At 39.5% G+C, this 12,289-nt stretch overlaps 1 protein-coding gene across 6 annotated transcripts in view; it reads left to right on the top strand.

Moving 5' to 3' along the window:
• Positions 1-8,826, top strand: part of qkia (QKI, KH domain containing, RNA binding a) — a 72,066-nt gene extending 63,240 nt beyond the window's left edge. The window contains exons 6-8 of one of the 6 annotated variants that reach the window (XM_054613310.1): positions 1,335-1,634; positions 3,756-3,830; positions 5,082-8,826. In XM_054613310.1, coding sequence (XP_054469285.1) covers positions 1,335-1,634; positions 3,756-3,830; positions 5,082-5,098 — 392 coding nt within the window. In that variant the 3' untranslated portion in view covers positions 5,099-8,826. Of the gene's footprint in view, positions 1-1,334; positions 1,776-3,755; positions 4,603-5,081 lie in introns of those variants that run through there. The other 5 variants (XM_054613307.1, XM_054613309.1, XM_054613306.1 and 2 more) reach the window with 5 other exon arrangements.
• Positions 8,827-12,289: the final 3,463 nt, after the last annotated feature.

Below are 12,289 nucleotides of genomic sequence, written 5' to 3'. Positions count from 1 at the left end.
TCATTTATGAATCCAACATAAAAAGGTTGTTTTTTTATTAATTTTGATTTAATGCTCAAATTAAAAAAAATAGGAAATAAAAAATCTGTAAATTTGCTTTTTATTTAAATGTGTCAGATTTCTGGGTAAAGGATGACTAATTTGTGTCTTGCACCTGATAAACTTCCAGCAAATACCTGTGGGTGATGGCAGTACCTGGAATTTTTTTTAATTAGATCAGGTACTGCTGGTATTTGCCATTTTTGACTCAAGCAAAAAATCGAGAATCGAATAGCTGTTTTTTGTTTTTTTGTGTTGGATTCATAAATTACTACAACGTGTTGTTTTTTCCTTTTTCTGATTTTGGACTCCCAATTGAATATAAAAAGAACAAATTATATACAGATTTTAATCCCCAAATGCTATTTCTAAATAGTCTAAAAATGACATCTGTGATTTGGATATAATGAAAATGTAATTTATCATCACTTCATCAGAAAATGGGTTCTTTGGTATACTTGGACTCAGATTTATGAAATGAAACTATAGGTGCTTAATTTCACTGTTTCATTTTCCTTGTTTAACACTTATATGCTAAAATGTTAGACATGATGAACTGGCCCGACATCTAACTGTAGTTACCGAAGCGCTTTATTTAATTGACCTGCCTTTTGGGAACGCTTGTGTGGCACAGCTCATGGCACGTGATGCAGAACCACCCGAAAAATTATTATGTGTGTTCACTTGTACTTTATCCAACTAAAATGGACTGCTGACTATGTGGGGGATCAAAATCTTTTAAGTTACTTAAAACTTAAATGTAGTAGGTTTCCAATTGTCTTCAGCGATCGTATTCAGTCCAACATTCCTGATCAGTCTTTTGCGAAACCTTCTCTTCATTGAGTGTTTCTCCTCTACACATAGTCAACAGCTCCGTTTCGGTTGGCATGTTTGTTGTTAATGTCACCTGTGCCATTTCCAGTAGATGAATGTATTGCTGCCGTGGTGATTTGTATGCTTTGAATGCATTGGGATGACAGCAGCATTTTGTGCTTCTTGTGTTTTGGTGTCGGGGGCATCGTTTTTATTTTGTTTGGCTATGTTGACTTTTCCTTTTGCTACAGATTGTGGCTTTTGTGGTTCACCACCATGATCATTGCATGGACTAATTTTCCCTTTTGCTCCCTTCCTCTCTCCTCTCTACCTGCCACTTCCCGTTACCTTTTTCTTTTTCCTCCTTTTGTATTTTCACCTTTCACTGTTCATCTGTGATTATGATCAACCACACTACACTTTTATCTCTTGTCCTTTTTCTTTCTTTCTACTCCTGTCCTTTGCTCTCTTGCTTATGGCAGCCACCCTTGCATTCTCTCTTGCAGCGGCGGCAGCGGCCGCTCAAGGCCAACGTCTCATGGCGGCCCCCTCAGGTCAGGTGATGCCTCCCCAGGCACTCCGGCCCCAAACACCAGGCGGGGGCCCCATCATGAACCTCATCCGGTCCCCTCAGATGGCTGCCATGCTGCCCAATGGCACCCCCACCCTGGTGCCTCCCTCACCGGATGGCGGGCTTATCTACACCACCCCATACGATTACCCTTACGCCCTGGCACCCACCTCCCTGCTGGAGTACCCCATCGAGCACAGTGGGGTTCTAGGTAAGAGAGCCTGGGGAAGCATGGGTCCAGCAGGTACAGCGGCCAGCTTTAGCCAGTTTGGACAGGAGGGCAGCTTTTTTTACCCCGGAGCTGGGGTGCTGGACGCGGCTGCCATGAGCCACAGTCAGGACTTGTTGAAAGGTAAATATGTCGTGTCCACCTGAAGATCAAAAACAGACAAACTCACAGAGTGGATGTGCTGGTGAAGCTCTTGGTAATGGGATCACCAGCTATGTGGCTCATATGGACACTGTATTAAAAAAAAGGCAAAGGGGACAAAACATACCTTGTGAGGGCTAGGCTCTGGCAAAGTTTATAATTTAGACTAAGGTTACTTCACTGTTTTAGTTACGTTCTCTCCAAACAATTATGCTCTCAGGTTTAGATTTTCTTCATAGAGGAGCGCTTGCCTCAGTGTGAAATTGAGGCATGCCGACAAATACACACTCGCATACACACAGCCTGCTCTCTAACCCTTTCATGCACTGGCCTAGAGGCATATTCAGTCTGGCTGCAGATCCCCTTGGATTTCTGCAGCTTTTGAAATCATTTCTCTGTGCTGTTCTCTGCAGGCAGGCCTTGATGCCTGTAGATAGTCCCTCTCTCACTCCCACTGGGGATGTTCATTAAATTCCTCAATTCTTCCCTTTTTCCCTCTCCCTCCCCTCTCTCCATTGTCTTAGCTTCAGCCCTCTTGAACTTGAGCTATGTGCTAGTACCTGACGCTCCCCTTAGTTTTTGTGTCAGGAGTACAGTTCAGTGTGAGGATCTATATATTCTGTTCATTCTCAATGGTGCTTTAAACTCAACACATCTGCTACCAAAGAGATAACTGAACATCTATTAAAATAGTCTTATATTAACAGCGTATGTTTTATTGAGGCTGTGGTTAACACTAGCAGAGCTGTTGCCCAAGTTGAGACAGAACAGTCGCTTCACAGTTGCTTTAAAGTGACACAGTAATCATGTAATATTGTTCACAACAGCAGACACTAGCCTGATATGAGCTAACCTGTGTATTTGACGTGCCTCTGGGAGTCATGTGTAGAACAGACGGGGGCAGCTGACTGGCTTTTCTCTCTTTAACTTGCAGGGTTACACCAGCTTAGTGCATTTTATTTACTCACATTATCGATTGGTGCCTTCAGCAACACAGGGCCCTGTGTGGAAACACTCTCTCGTACTCACACACACACTCATGCACTCACACACACACTCATGCACTTGGTTGGGCTGCCTGCGCTACTGTATCCAGCCACAATTGGCTTCTCTGAGTAAAGGAATGTCAGGCCATCTGCTTCTTTAGAGTAGTGTAGGTGGATGCAACGTCATCAGCCAAGACTCGCTCTTAGCTTGACGATGTCAGAACAAAATCCCTGTTGAATTTTCAAACTTATTTCCCATGTCCCCTCTTCCTCTGGGAGAACTTCATTTATTTTTCCTAACTCCTGCGCATCACATTCTTGTAGTACTTGAACAAACAGAGTCTTACACAAGACAGTGTCAAGCACTGCAGTAGGAAGAAATCAGTGGTGACAAATATAAGAGTAAAATGACAGCCTCTGCCGCCAGTGCACAGATTGACCTGGAGAGAAATGGTGAAAGAGGGAAAGAGAAAATGAAAGAGAGGGAGAAGCAGGTGGTGTTTGGAACTATTCAATTACCATCAGAGCAGTATTGGATTTCCCCTCCTTTCAAAATAAAGAGACAAATTTCTCTCAATCCCCCTCTGGATCCCAGAGGAAGAATCACATTATTTTTTCAGACAGCCCAGAAGCCTTTACCCTTTGCCTGCCCCCTTTTCAAAGAGTACTCTATAACTCTGAGCACTGTGGAATTTTATTACTTAAGTTATGCATTTTTAAATACCAAGTAAAACTCCAAAAAAGGCGTATTGTTTTTTTTCTACTGCATTTTTTCTACACATAAAAAGAAGCTGTGTGGTGTGTGAATATGTACTATAATCTGTATTATGTTGCTTTTCCTGTGTATTGTTGTATTATCTAAGCATTATAATGATAATGGTTAAAAATGTGAATGTCATTACTGTACAAAAAATGACTGTTTTTCCTCCTGCTCAAAGTGAATGGTTTCTAACCTTGTGGACCTGTTACAATCTAGGTGCAATGGCTACTAAAGTGAGACGGCATGACACGCGGGTCCATCCTTACCAAAGGATTGTGACCGCTGACAGAGGTCAGTTTAGTCTCTTAGCTACACTCTGCTATTGTATTGATGACTTTCAATGATTATTATGCCTATTATGCCTCGATGCCTTAGTTGGGAATTTGTACATCATCTGTATTGTATTTTTTTTTCCTTTCCCCCACCACCTTTCCTACCCCCATACATCCACTCACCAGCTAAATGGTTGATTGTGGTATGCACATTTTGTTTACATTTAGTAGTTAACATATACAGTGTTCTGTAGATTGATGTATATGTCAAAGCTCAGGCAAAAGTGATCTGAACAGATTTTGGTTTATGCAGCTGTGAAGCCAAGACAGGTAGTATTTTGCAGGCAGTGTTAAAGGTGTATAATGACATTCCTCTGATGTGAGATTAGAGCCTAAAATGGGGCAGGCTTGTCCCCATACATGATTTATCTCCTTGGCTCACAAGGAGCAAAGAAAAAGGAATAGCATTTCTATACTGTATCTGAGAGACCAGGTGGGCAGAAGACAAGTAGTCATGCTGCTACCACGCACCATTTCACCTTTAAATTTAAATTTATTTTGCATTTTATTTTTCTATTGAAGAAAGACACGCACAGACATAAGCTGAGATAGCTTGCATTTTCTCCAATATATTGCATATAGATTAAGAAGGAAACATAAACACATTTTAAATATTTCAGTTGTACAGGAGGTACTGTCATTTTATATTTGAGCATTTTATATCAAATGTATTTATGGTTCTTGTGTATATTTATATTATATAGAAATATACTGCTAAATAAAGAGAAAGAATCGGAAAACATCGATTCATCTATTCATTGCACATGTAACACTAGTCACAGTTGTCCCTCACATAACATTAGTGACACTCCTTACCACTAATCACACTGTCTGTAACTTGCACTCCAACTTGACAGACACTAAAACACTAGATTCTTGTTGTTCTTATTCTGTTTGTCTGTTCGACCTCTCTTTGCTTCTGTTTTGATTTTTGGGGGCAATGTGCGCTTAAATGAAACTGCCATGCAGCCTGATTCAGGGTGGGGGCTTAGTAGTTGGGATCATGATGTGAACACGTCATGATTATGTTGAGATTAGCTGGGTTCATCTCACATTGGCACGGGAATTAGGAGCGGGGGGGGGGGGGCAACATAAGAGATTGCATTCATTTTATTGTTAAAATGATGTCATTCCAGTCTCTTCTTGCTGACACTAATATCCTTTCTATCTTTTTTTTCTGTTTGTTTTGTTTTTGTTTCTAACCACCTAGCCGCCACCGGCAACTAACACATGACCTTCTGACCTCTGAACTCTTCACCCAATGACGAGCCGCCCCAAGCCTGCCTGCTGATCAGTTAACTGGTAATTGCCTTTTGCTAGCCTCTCGGACGCAAGTGAGAGAGAGGGAGGCGCCTGCCCGTACAGTTACCCTAACACGTTCTGAAAAAAATAAAAATAGAAACCAATGCAGAATCTTCACAGAAACACACAAAACCCAACAACGTTGTGTAATATCCATATTTTTCCCTCTGTTCATTGAGTTCAGTTCCCATTCTTTCACTTTCTTTTTCTTCATGAATCATGTAGTGGGTGGATGTTTGTGGTATTACTCGTAAATCTGCACTGAATTATATAGCAATAAAGACCCCACCCCCAACCTGCCCACCCACCCTCCTTTAACTGCTCTAATTTGGTGACCTCACTTGTATGAATCAAAGTTCAATATCTATTTGACGCAAACCATTTGGTTTCAGAGTAATCACATGATCCCCCCCCAAAACCAACCCCCGGAGCCCCCCACCCTGTTCCTACCTGTTGGGAGAGAAAAAGAAATAGAAGGAAAGAGAACATACACTCGCATTAACTTGTTTAATTTCTGTCATTTTTCACATATAGTGCAGTTGTTGAGCTCTAAAATGTAATAATGAGCTGACACATTCTGGGTGTGCACCTCCAAACAGCTTTCTGTCTGTTTTTAAAAAAGCATGGCTGAAATGATTGCAAAAAAAGAGCTTTTTATGATTTGTGTGTTTTTTTTCTTCCCTTTTTTGTTTTGGCTTTACTTTTGAGTCATTTTCTCCACTTAATTTTGGTTTCTCTGTTGTTCATATTTGACTAATTAGCTTTGCTTAAATTGACTAGCCAAAATAAGGCAGGTGGTAACCTCTGGAAAACAAAAGCAATCTAATGTTTTAAGCAGGCTGCAGAAACTAAGAAATGATGAAGGGCAAGATGGGAAGGTCACCATTTGGGCTGATGGGTGTGTGTGTGTGTGTGCGCGTGTGTGTGTGTGTTTTTTAATTAATACTACAATGAAAGTAGGGTGTGTTGAGGCTTCGGGGACTTTGGGGCAGTGCTTATTAGCTACTGACCATTACTACGTCCCCATCCACACTACATCCATTATACAGTGCCTGATGTATTTAGAAAATTATCTCAATGAGTTAGCCGAGCTGTGATTGAAAAGACAAAAAAAAAAGTATTAAGTGTGCATATTTAGCCAAAGGGTTTTCCAATGAATTATATATCTGCAATTATGCATATGTCACACAGAGGGGCTCTCTTTGTGACTTTAGCGTTTGGAAGGGTGTGAATTTGTGGTGCCTGCCTTCAACTGGAACAGACAGCCAGTCAGTTAGATGACTTTTGACCCATTAATGCTCTATTTTTTTTTTCTTCTGAGGAGGTGAACTCAGATGATTAACACTAAATCAACACGCTACTCAATTACAGTACATAGCTAGAGGAAGGGCACTTTGAAGTTCTGTACATAAAGGTTTTAGTGGTGAGGTTTCTTTATTGATTTGTTTCATCAGCCACGTTGCCAAAAGAGTTTTTTTGTCTTTTATTTTTTGCAACTCAACATTTGGCCAATTTTGTTTTTAAGTGTCTTTTTATTTTTACCCAAATCATCATTTGGGACATCAGGTGGGCATAATCTGAGCCTTCCTGTAAATTAGTTTAAGTCTTTGATTATTTTAGGGATGAAAAATTTATCAACACATGAGGAACCCTCCAAAAGCGCATCCACAATGTGTCACACCTCCCTTTGATCGTAGTCTAGATCCTGAGCCCACAATCTTTTGTTCAACTCTCAAGAAAAAAATAGGATGTGAAAGCCATGCCTGCCTGTTCAAATTGCTTTATACATACGTCTTATATATATATATACATATATAAATATATTTATATATGTGTATATATATATATATATATAAATATAAATATATAAAAATGTAGATATCTGTCATTGCATATACAAATACATAAGTGAACAAAAAATAGATAATTTTACAGGGTGCTGGAGAAGATAAAAAAATTGAAAAATCTATTTTTGGCAATTTTAGCTTTTGATACTTTACTTGCAGTTACAAAATCCGAAAAAATAAAATAAAAAAAAGTTTAAAACGATATAGGGGGAAAACAAAAAGCGAGTGGGTGTAGAAAAAGTGCTGTTACTTGGATATGATTGGAAAGGAAGACGAAGACCAAAACAGTCATAACCCTGGAAAAGTTAGCGAGGATCAGAGCGAGACCGACGCCTCAAGAGAGTTTTAAAGGATCAAATCAAAGTGCCTTATCAACAGTGGTTTCTGTTCTCTGAGTATTCCAGTTGTTTTCAATAATATCCAGCACCCACCAAGATGGCGCAGAGAGGAATGGCTAGTGTTACACGCTCTGAATAGTCGAGCAGGGTAGCTCCCACCATATCGCGGTGTTACCGAAGTTATTCTATGCAAAAAGAATAGCAGTCGTTTTGACCAGCTAAAATATGTGCCATGGTTTTGTCTTCCTGAAATTATTTTTGTTTTTTCGTTTCCTTCACTTGATGGCCCTTTACTCTGCTGTATGCGCAGGATTTGTCCTCTTTTTATTTAGATTTTAACGATCATATGAAATATTGTCTTGATTTTTGCTGACTGTGACTAACTTCCTAGAACAAATTGAACTGCCAATAGCAATGCAGTAGTCTGCCTGAACATGTTCTGATCATGAGCTGAGAAAAATACATAACGTTCAAGGTAATGGAGAGGGAAAAGGGGAGGGGTCGTCCCCGTTGGCATTAAGCCCATTTGTTTCAACAGCTGCAAACTGAAAGCATCCAGTCCACGTCTCTCCATGTCAATTTGACAACAAACTACCAACACAATCACGAGATTTATAATGGGCGAATGAAATGCTGGATAATGAAACAAGCAACTCTATTTCACAGCCAAATGATTTTCAGTTATTGAAACAACTGACACTTTTTTGCTAGAAGGTGAAGTATTCTCATAATATAAAAATTGAGGAATTCTCAGATCCCAATATTACCCTTGGCAGTTTGTTTTTCTATTCATAGCTCTTTCATCATGCTGTTACACCGAAAGGTCAATGAATTTTTCTTTCTCAGTGTTATTATTTTAAATTGAAATGCAATATTAAAGTGGAGCAAGTGATGGCTATTCAGCATTTGACAGTATTAAAAAAAAAAAAAAAAATCCTTCTGCAATGTTACAACTTGCTGTGTCATTGTGAAAGGCTGGATAAGTCCATCAGGTGAAAGGTGAACTATATACCTACCGTATTCTCTCTGGCCTGCCTACTACATGTATGATAATGTAATTAACAGCCATTGTTACAGGTTTATAATGTATTTTTCTAATCTCATTTTATATGTATATTAATCATGTTTCTGAGTGCTTTATTCTTTTTTTTTTTTTTTTTTTTATGAAATCCACATGCAACTCCCCACCCCTCCCCCCAAATCGTCCCCTCTTCCTCCCCTCCCCCCATTCTCTTATACATCTTGAAATCTGTCTCTTGTGGGGAGTGTTGCCTTTTCCCTGTTATATTTGGTTTTGTTTTCTTGCCAATTCCCAGCTTGTTTAACTCATTAGCTACTTTATTAGTTTTCTTGTCATAAGTATTTTTACATGCTTGCATTTAGTTTCCATGGTGTATGCTGTTATTTTTCTTATTAACCTCTTGGCATTTATTTTAATAAAACATTCTTAGTAAGAATTTTACTAACTTGCTGATATTTTGTCTTGTGTTTTTAACCAGTTTCATGAATGTATTACCTGGGTCTGGTTCACGGACTAACACAATTAAAACTGGTGTCTCGCCACCACTTACACACCACATAAGCACACACACCCTAGTCAACTGTGCACATATGCTCCACATACAACTACTAAACACATGCGCGCACACACACACAACCTAACTGGAAACTGCACGATTTGATAAACGTCCCTCACTCCCGCTCACGCACTCTCACCTCTGGGCTGGAGAAATCTGCTGACACTTTTCATACTTGCCCTCCCCGCTCCGTTCCAACACTGCTGCTGTGTCTCGTCGTCTCTGTTAGAGACACCTCTCATGTTAGTTGTCCCGTCCTTCTGTGTCACTGACCTCGCGAGACGGCAGGAAGTGTCGCAGCGTCTGGGGGTGGGGTTGTAAACCGCACATTATTTGAGGTCACTGGTTAACTTCTGGCTCAGCTGAACAAAGCTCGCTCTAACTAAAAGGGTGATTTGTGTGTACACAAAAGTCAAAAACTTTCAAATGTCCACCAGTGTCCTCTTTCTCTAACTAGTGGATAGTACAGGGGAATCATAATCTGTGAAACAATACTACATTTTTGTCATCTCAAAATGATTTATTTTACTGTGAATTATGTAGAGGACATGAGCACACGTTATAAATTTAGTGAGATATTTACAACAGACACATAGATGGTGGTTGTGTGCTAGTTTTTCCTCCATTGCCTCAAAGGCTTGTTATGCCTGGATAGCAGCATTATAGTTATCGCCAGCTGTTGTCTGTTTGGTGAACACTTCTCCCAATTCAGCTTATTGATATAATGGCTAATGCTGGGCCGTTTGGGAGCATCCATAATGCTTAGACACACACCAGTACACCGTGCCAATATGAAGTACTTTGGGATCAAAAAGAACCTCACTATTCCTTCCAGTGTAAAATGCTGATATGGCTTTCAGCTAGCTAGTATTTATTGTTAGCGTCTGAAACACTGCCAGTGTGTGTTGTTCACTCTACTACAGTGCACTTGTCCCTGGGTTCATTCAGCTCTCTTCTCTCTATTCAGCTTTTTTTTTTTTTCCTCCACTAATTCAAGGTATTGACACTGACACACAAGCAAAAGATTAACTTCATTAATCCTGATTATTACTTTAACCCACTGAGTGATGCCTCCAGATTTTTTTTCTTCTTCTTTTTTTCTCCTTTTAAAATCTGCACAACACAAAACTACTTGGCCTTAACTGTCGCAATTCTCTTCATGTCTCAGCAAGCAAATAAAGCAAGGATTAAAGGTGTCTAACATCAAACTTAACATTTCTATCCTCTGAAATTAACATTTTTGTGTCTTTGATCTGAAAATGGGTGTTTTTTGCCTATAACACCTGCTTAAACACCAGCAAGAAGAGACAAAGATTGGATTAATGGCAGCAAGCCTCAATAGTTTTTCTCCTTTACTTTTTGTCTCTTCAGCCATATGCTTTTTTCAATTTATTGCTATAGGATTGGCTGTTAATGTTTTTGTTTAACTCATATGTGCCATAAGCAGCTAGAGCTAAAATCCGTCCATTAGCAGTCGTTGTCTATTTATGCTGTCACAAGCTTTGCCTTATATTTGTCAGAGAGGTTTTCAACCACTGAGCTGATAAAAAAAATGTGTTGAGTGGCAAGTTTTTTTCCAGAGCACAATGTACTACAAACACTGCCTGAAATACTGCATCTGGGAGTTAAAAGTGCCTTTTTTCCTGCAATTGGGAAATTATTTATTTTTGTACTTTATCATTCAAGTGCCAATTTTCTGTCTTCCTTTATTTCGCCCATAAAGTTTTTTTTGTTGGGCACAAAAACTAAATGTCCACGCTTTGAACACACTCTTTAAAATATAAAACTGGGAACATTTGACCAAACATCAGAAATTTGGTCTCAGATGTTTCCAACATTAAACTCTGGCTTAATGGATCATGTTTTGAATTTGATCAACTGAGAATTTCTTTCTTGATCGGACCACAGTATGCAGTGAGCGGCTGTTTGCATACTGCTGCCATCTCTGGCCGAGTTCTCAGCGCCTTTCCAAATCCGTCGCAGGGCATTTAATGCATTTATCTACTAACTACCTTGTCACCTGTCAATCTTTTATTTTTTCTTCTGTTCTGTTTAACAAACATTCCTCCAATGAGTTAAACGGCAGGTTAACCAATCAGTATTGGTCTCAACGATGTAGCACTCAGGTGGTTAAAGGGCAAATGCTACCAAAATACAGAATGAGAATATTTTTTTTTAGCCCCACTGGATTTTTGTGTCTTTCTTTATTTTTTGGACCGTGATAAGTATGCATAAAAAGTATCATAGTTTTTTTTCCTAAAACAATACAAGTATGGTATATACTGTTAGTTCTTCATCCATAGAGTGGTGCACTAAAATCTGTGAGATTTTCTCTTTTTTTGTGGCGTTGTAAGATTTCATGTGAAGTAACTTTTATTTTGATTTGTGTTACCTTGTTTTTATAGAGGGTTAGACTGAGAACTTTGAATAGGGTGTTAAACATGTAATGCCAGTTTCTGTTGCTCACACCAAAAAAAGGAAAACAAATGTCATGTGTGCAATAAAGAACCATATTTACAAGCTTCCCTCTGACTGCTTTACCTCGACTGGTCCTTTACTTCTGCTGTCATACTCCTTTATCGGTGACATCATTCCTTTTGGATTTGCTGTGATTTGGGACGTTTAAAGGTAGGTGTGCTGCATTTGCAGGAAATTAAATGTGAAAGTTCAACAATGGTGAAACGGCTCACGCCTAAGCCCTCAAAGTGAGATCAAGCCCTCTCTTGGGTTTTAGTGTGATTGTGGTAAAATGTTGACCTTCTGCGAGAGTCCCAGCAAACGCTTTGTGTCTGGAGATGATATTTAACGGTCAAATCCATTTCTGTCTGAAGGCGTGCTCTTGTCCAAACTGACTTTAAAGTCTGAGCTGAGGTCAACTGGTAGGTCCAGGCTCTGTGTTTCACTCAGGTCTAGTCCACTCAGTCTTTGTGCACCTCCAGCGATCATGCATGACAGATGACATGAAGTGGTGTGACAACAGGTTGAAAGTTCCTCTACTGACACTATTTAGAGATCTATATTTATAAAGGCTGACGATACACAGTTATGTGTCAGCTTGTCACTGCTGCACACAGTGAACTAACCACAGAGGTCAACCACTCACTTAAAGCTGCACATCACACCGAATGAGCTGTAGTGTTCATAAACAGCAATATAACATTCATTCAATGTCACACATCATACAAACCTTTCTAACGGAAAGTGTTCCAACTCAGATTTGCAAAAAAAGGTATTTAAATTCAATGTTCCATGCCTGCACTATTATAATACAACTGATCAATGTCTGATACAGTTAACACTGATACTTCCACTTCAAGAGCACACTAAACATATTCTCACTGTGACACTTACCTT

The sequence above is a fragment of the Anoplopoma fimbria genome, chromosome 15, assembly GCF_027596085.1.
Source record: "Anoplopoma fimbria isolate UVic2021 breed Golden Eagle Sablefish chromosome 15, Afim_UVic_2022, whole genome shotgun sequence".
NCBI classification, from domain to species: Eukaryota; Metazoa; Chordata; class Actinopteri; order Perciformes; family Anoplopomatidae; genus Anoplopoma; species Anoplopoma fimbria.
The sequence above is the reverse complement of the archived record's forward strand: the minus strand, read 5'-3'. Positions and strand labels throughout refer to the sequence as shown.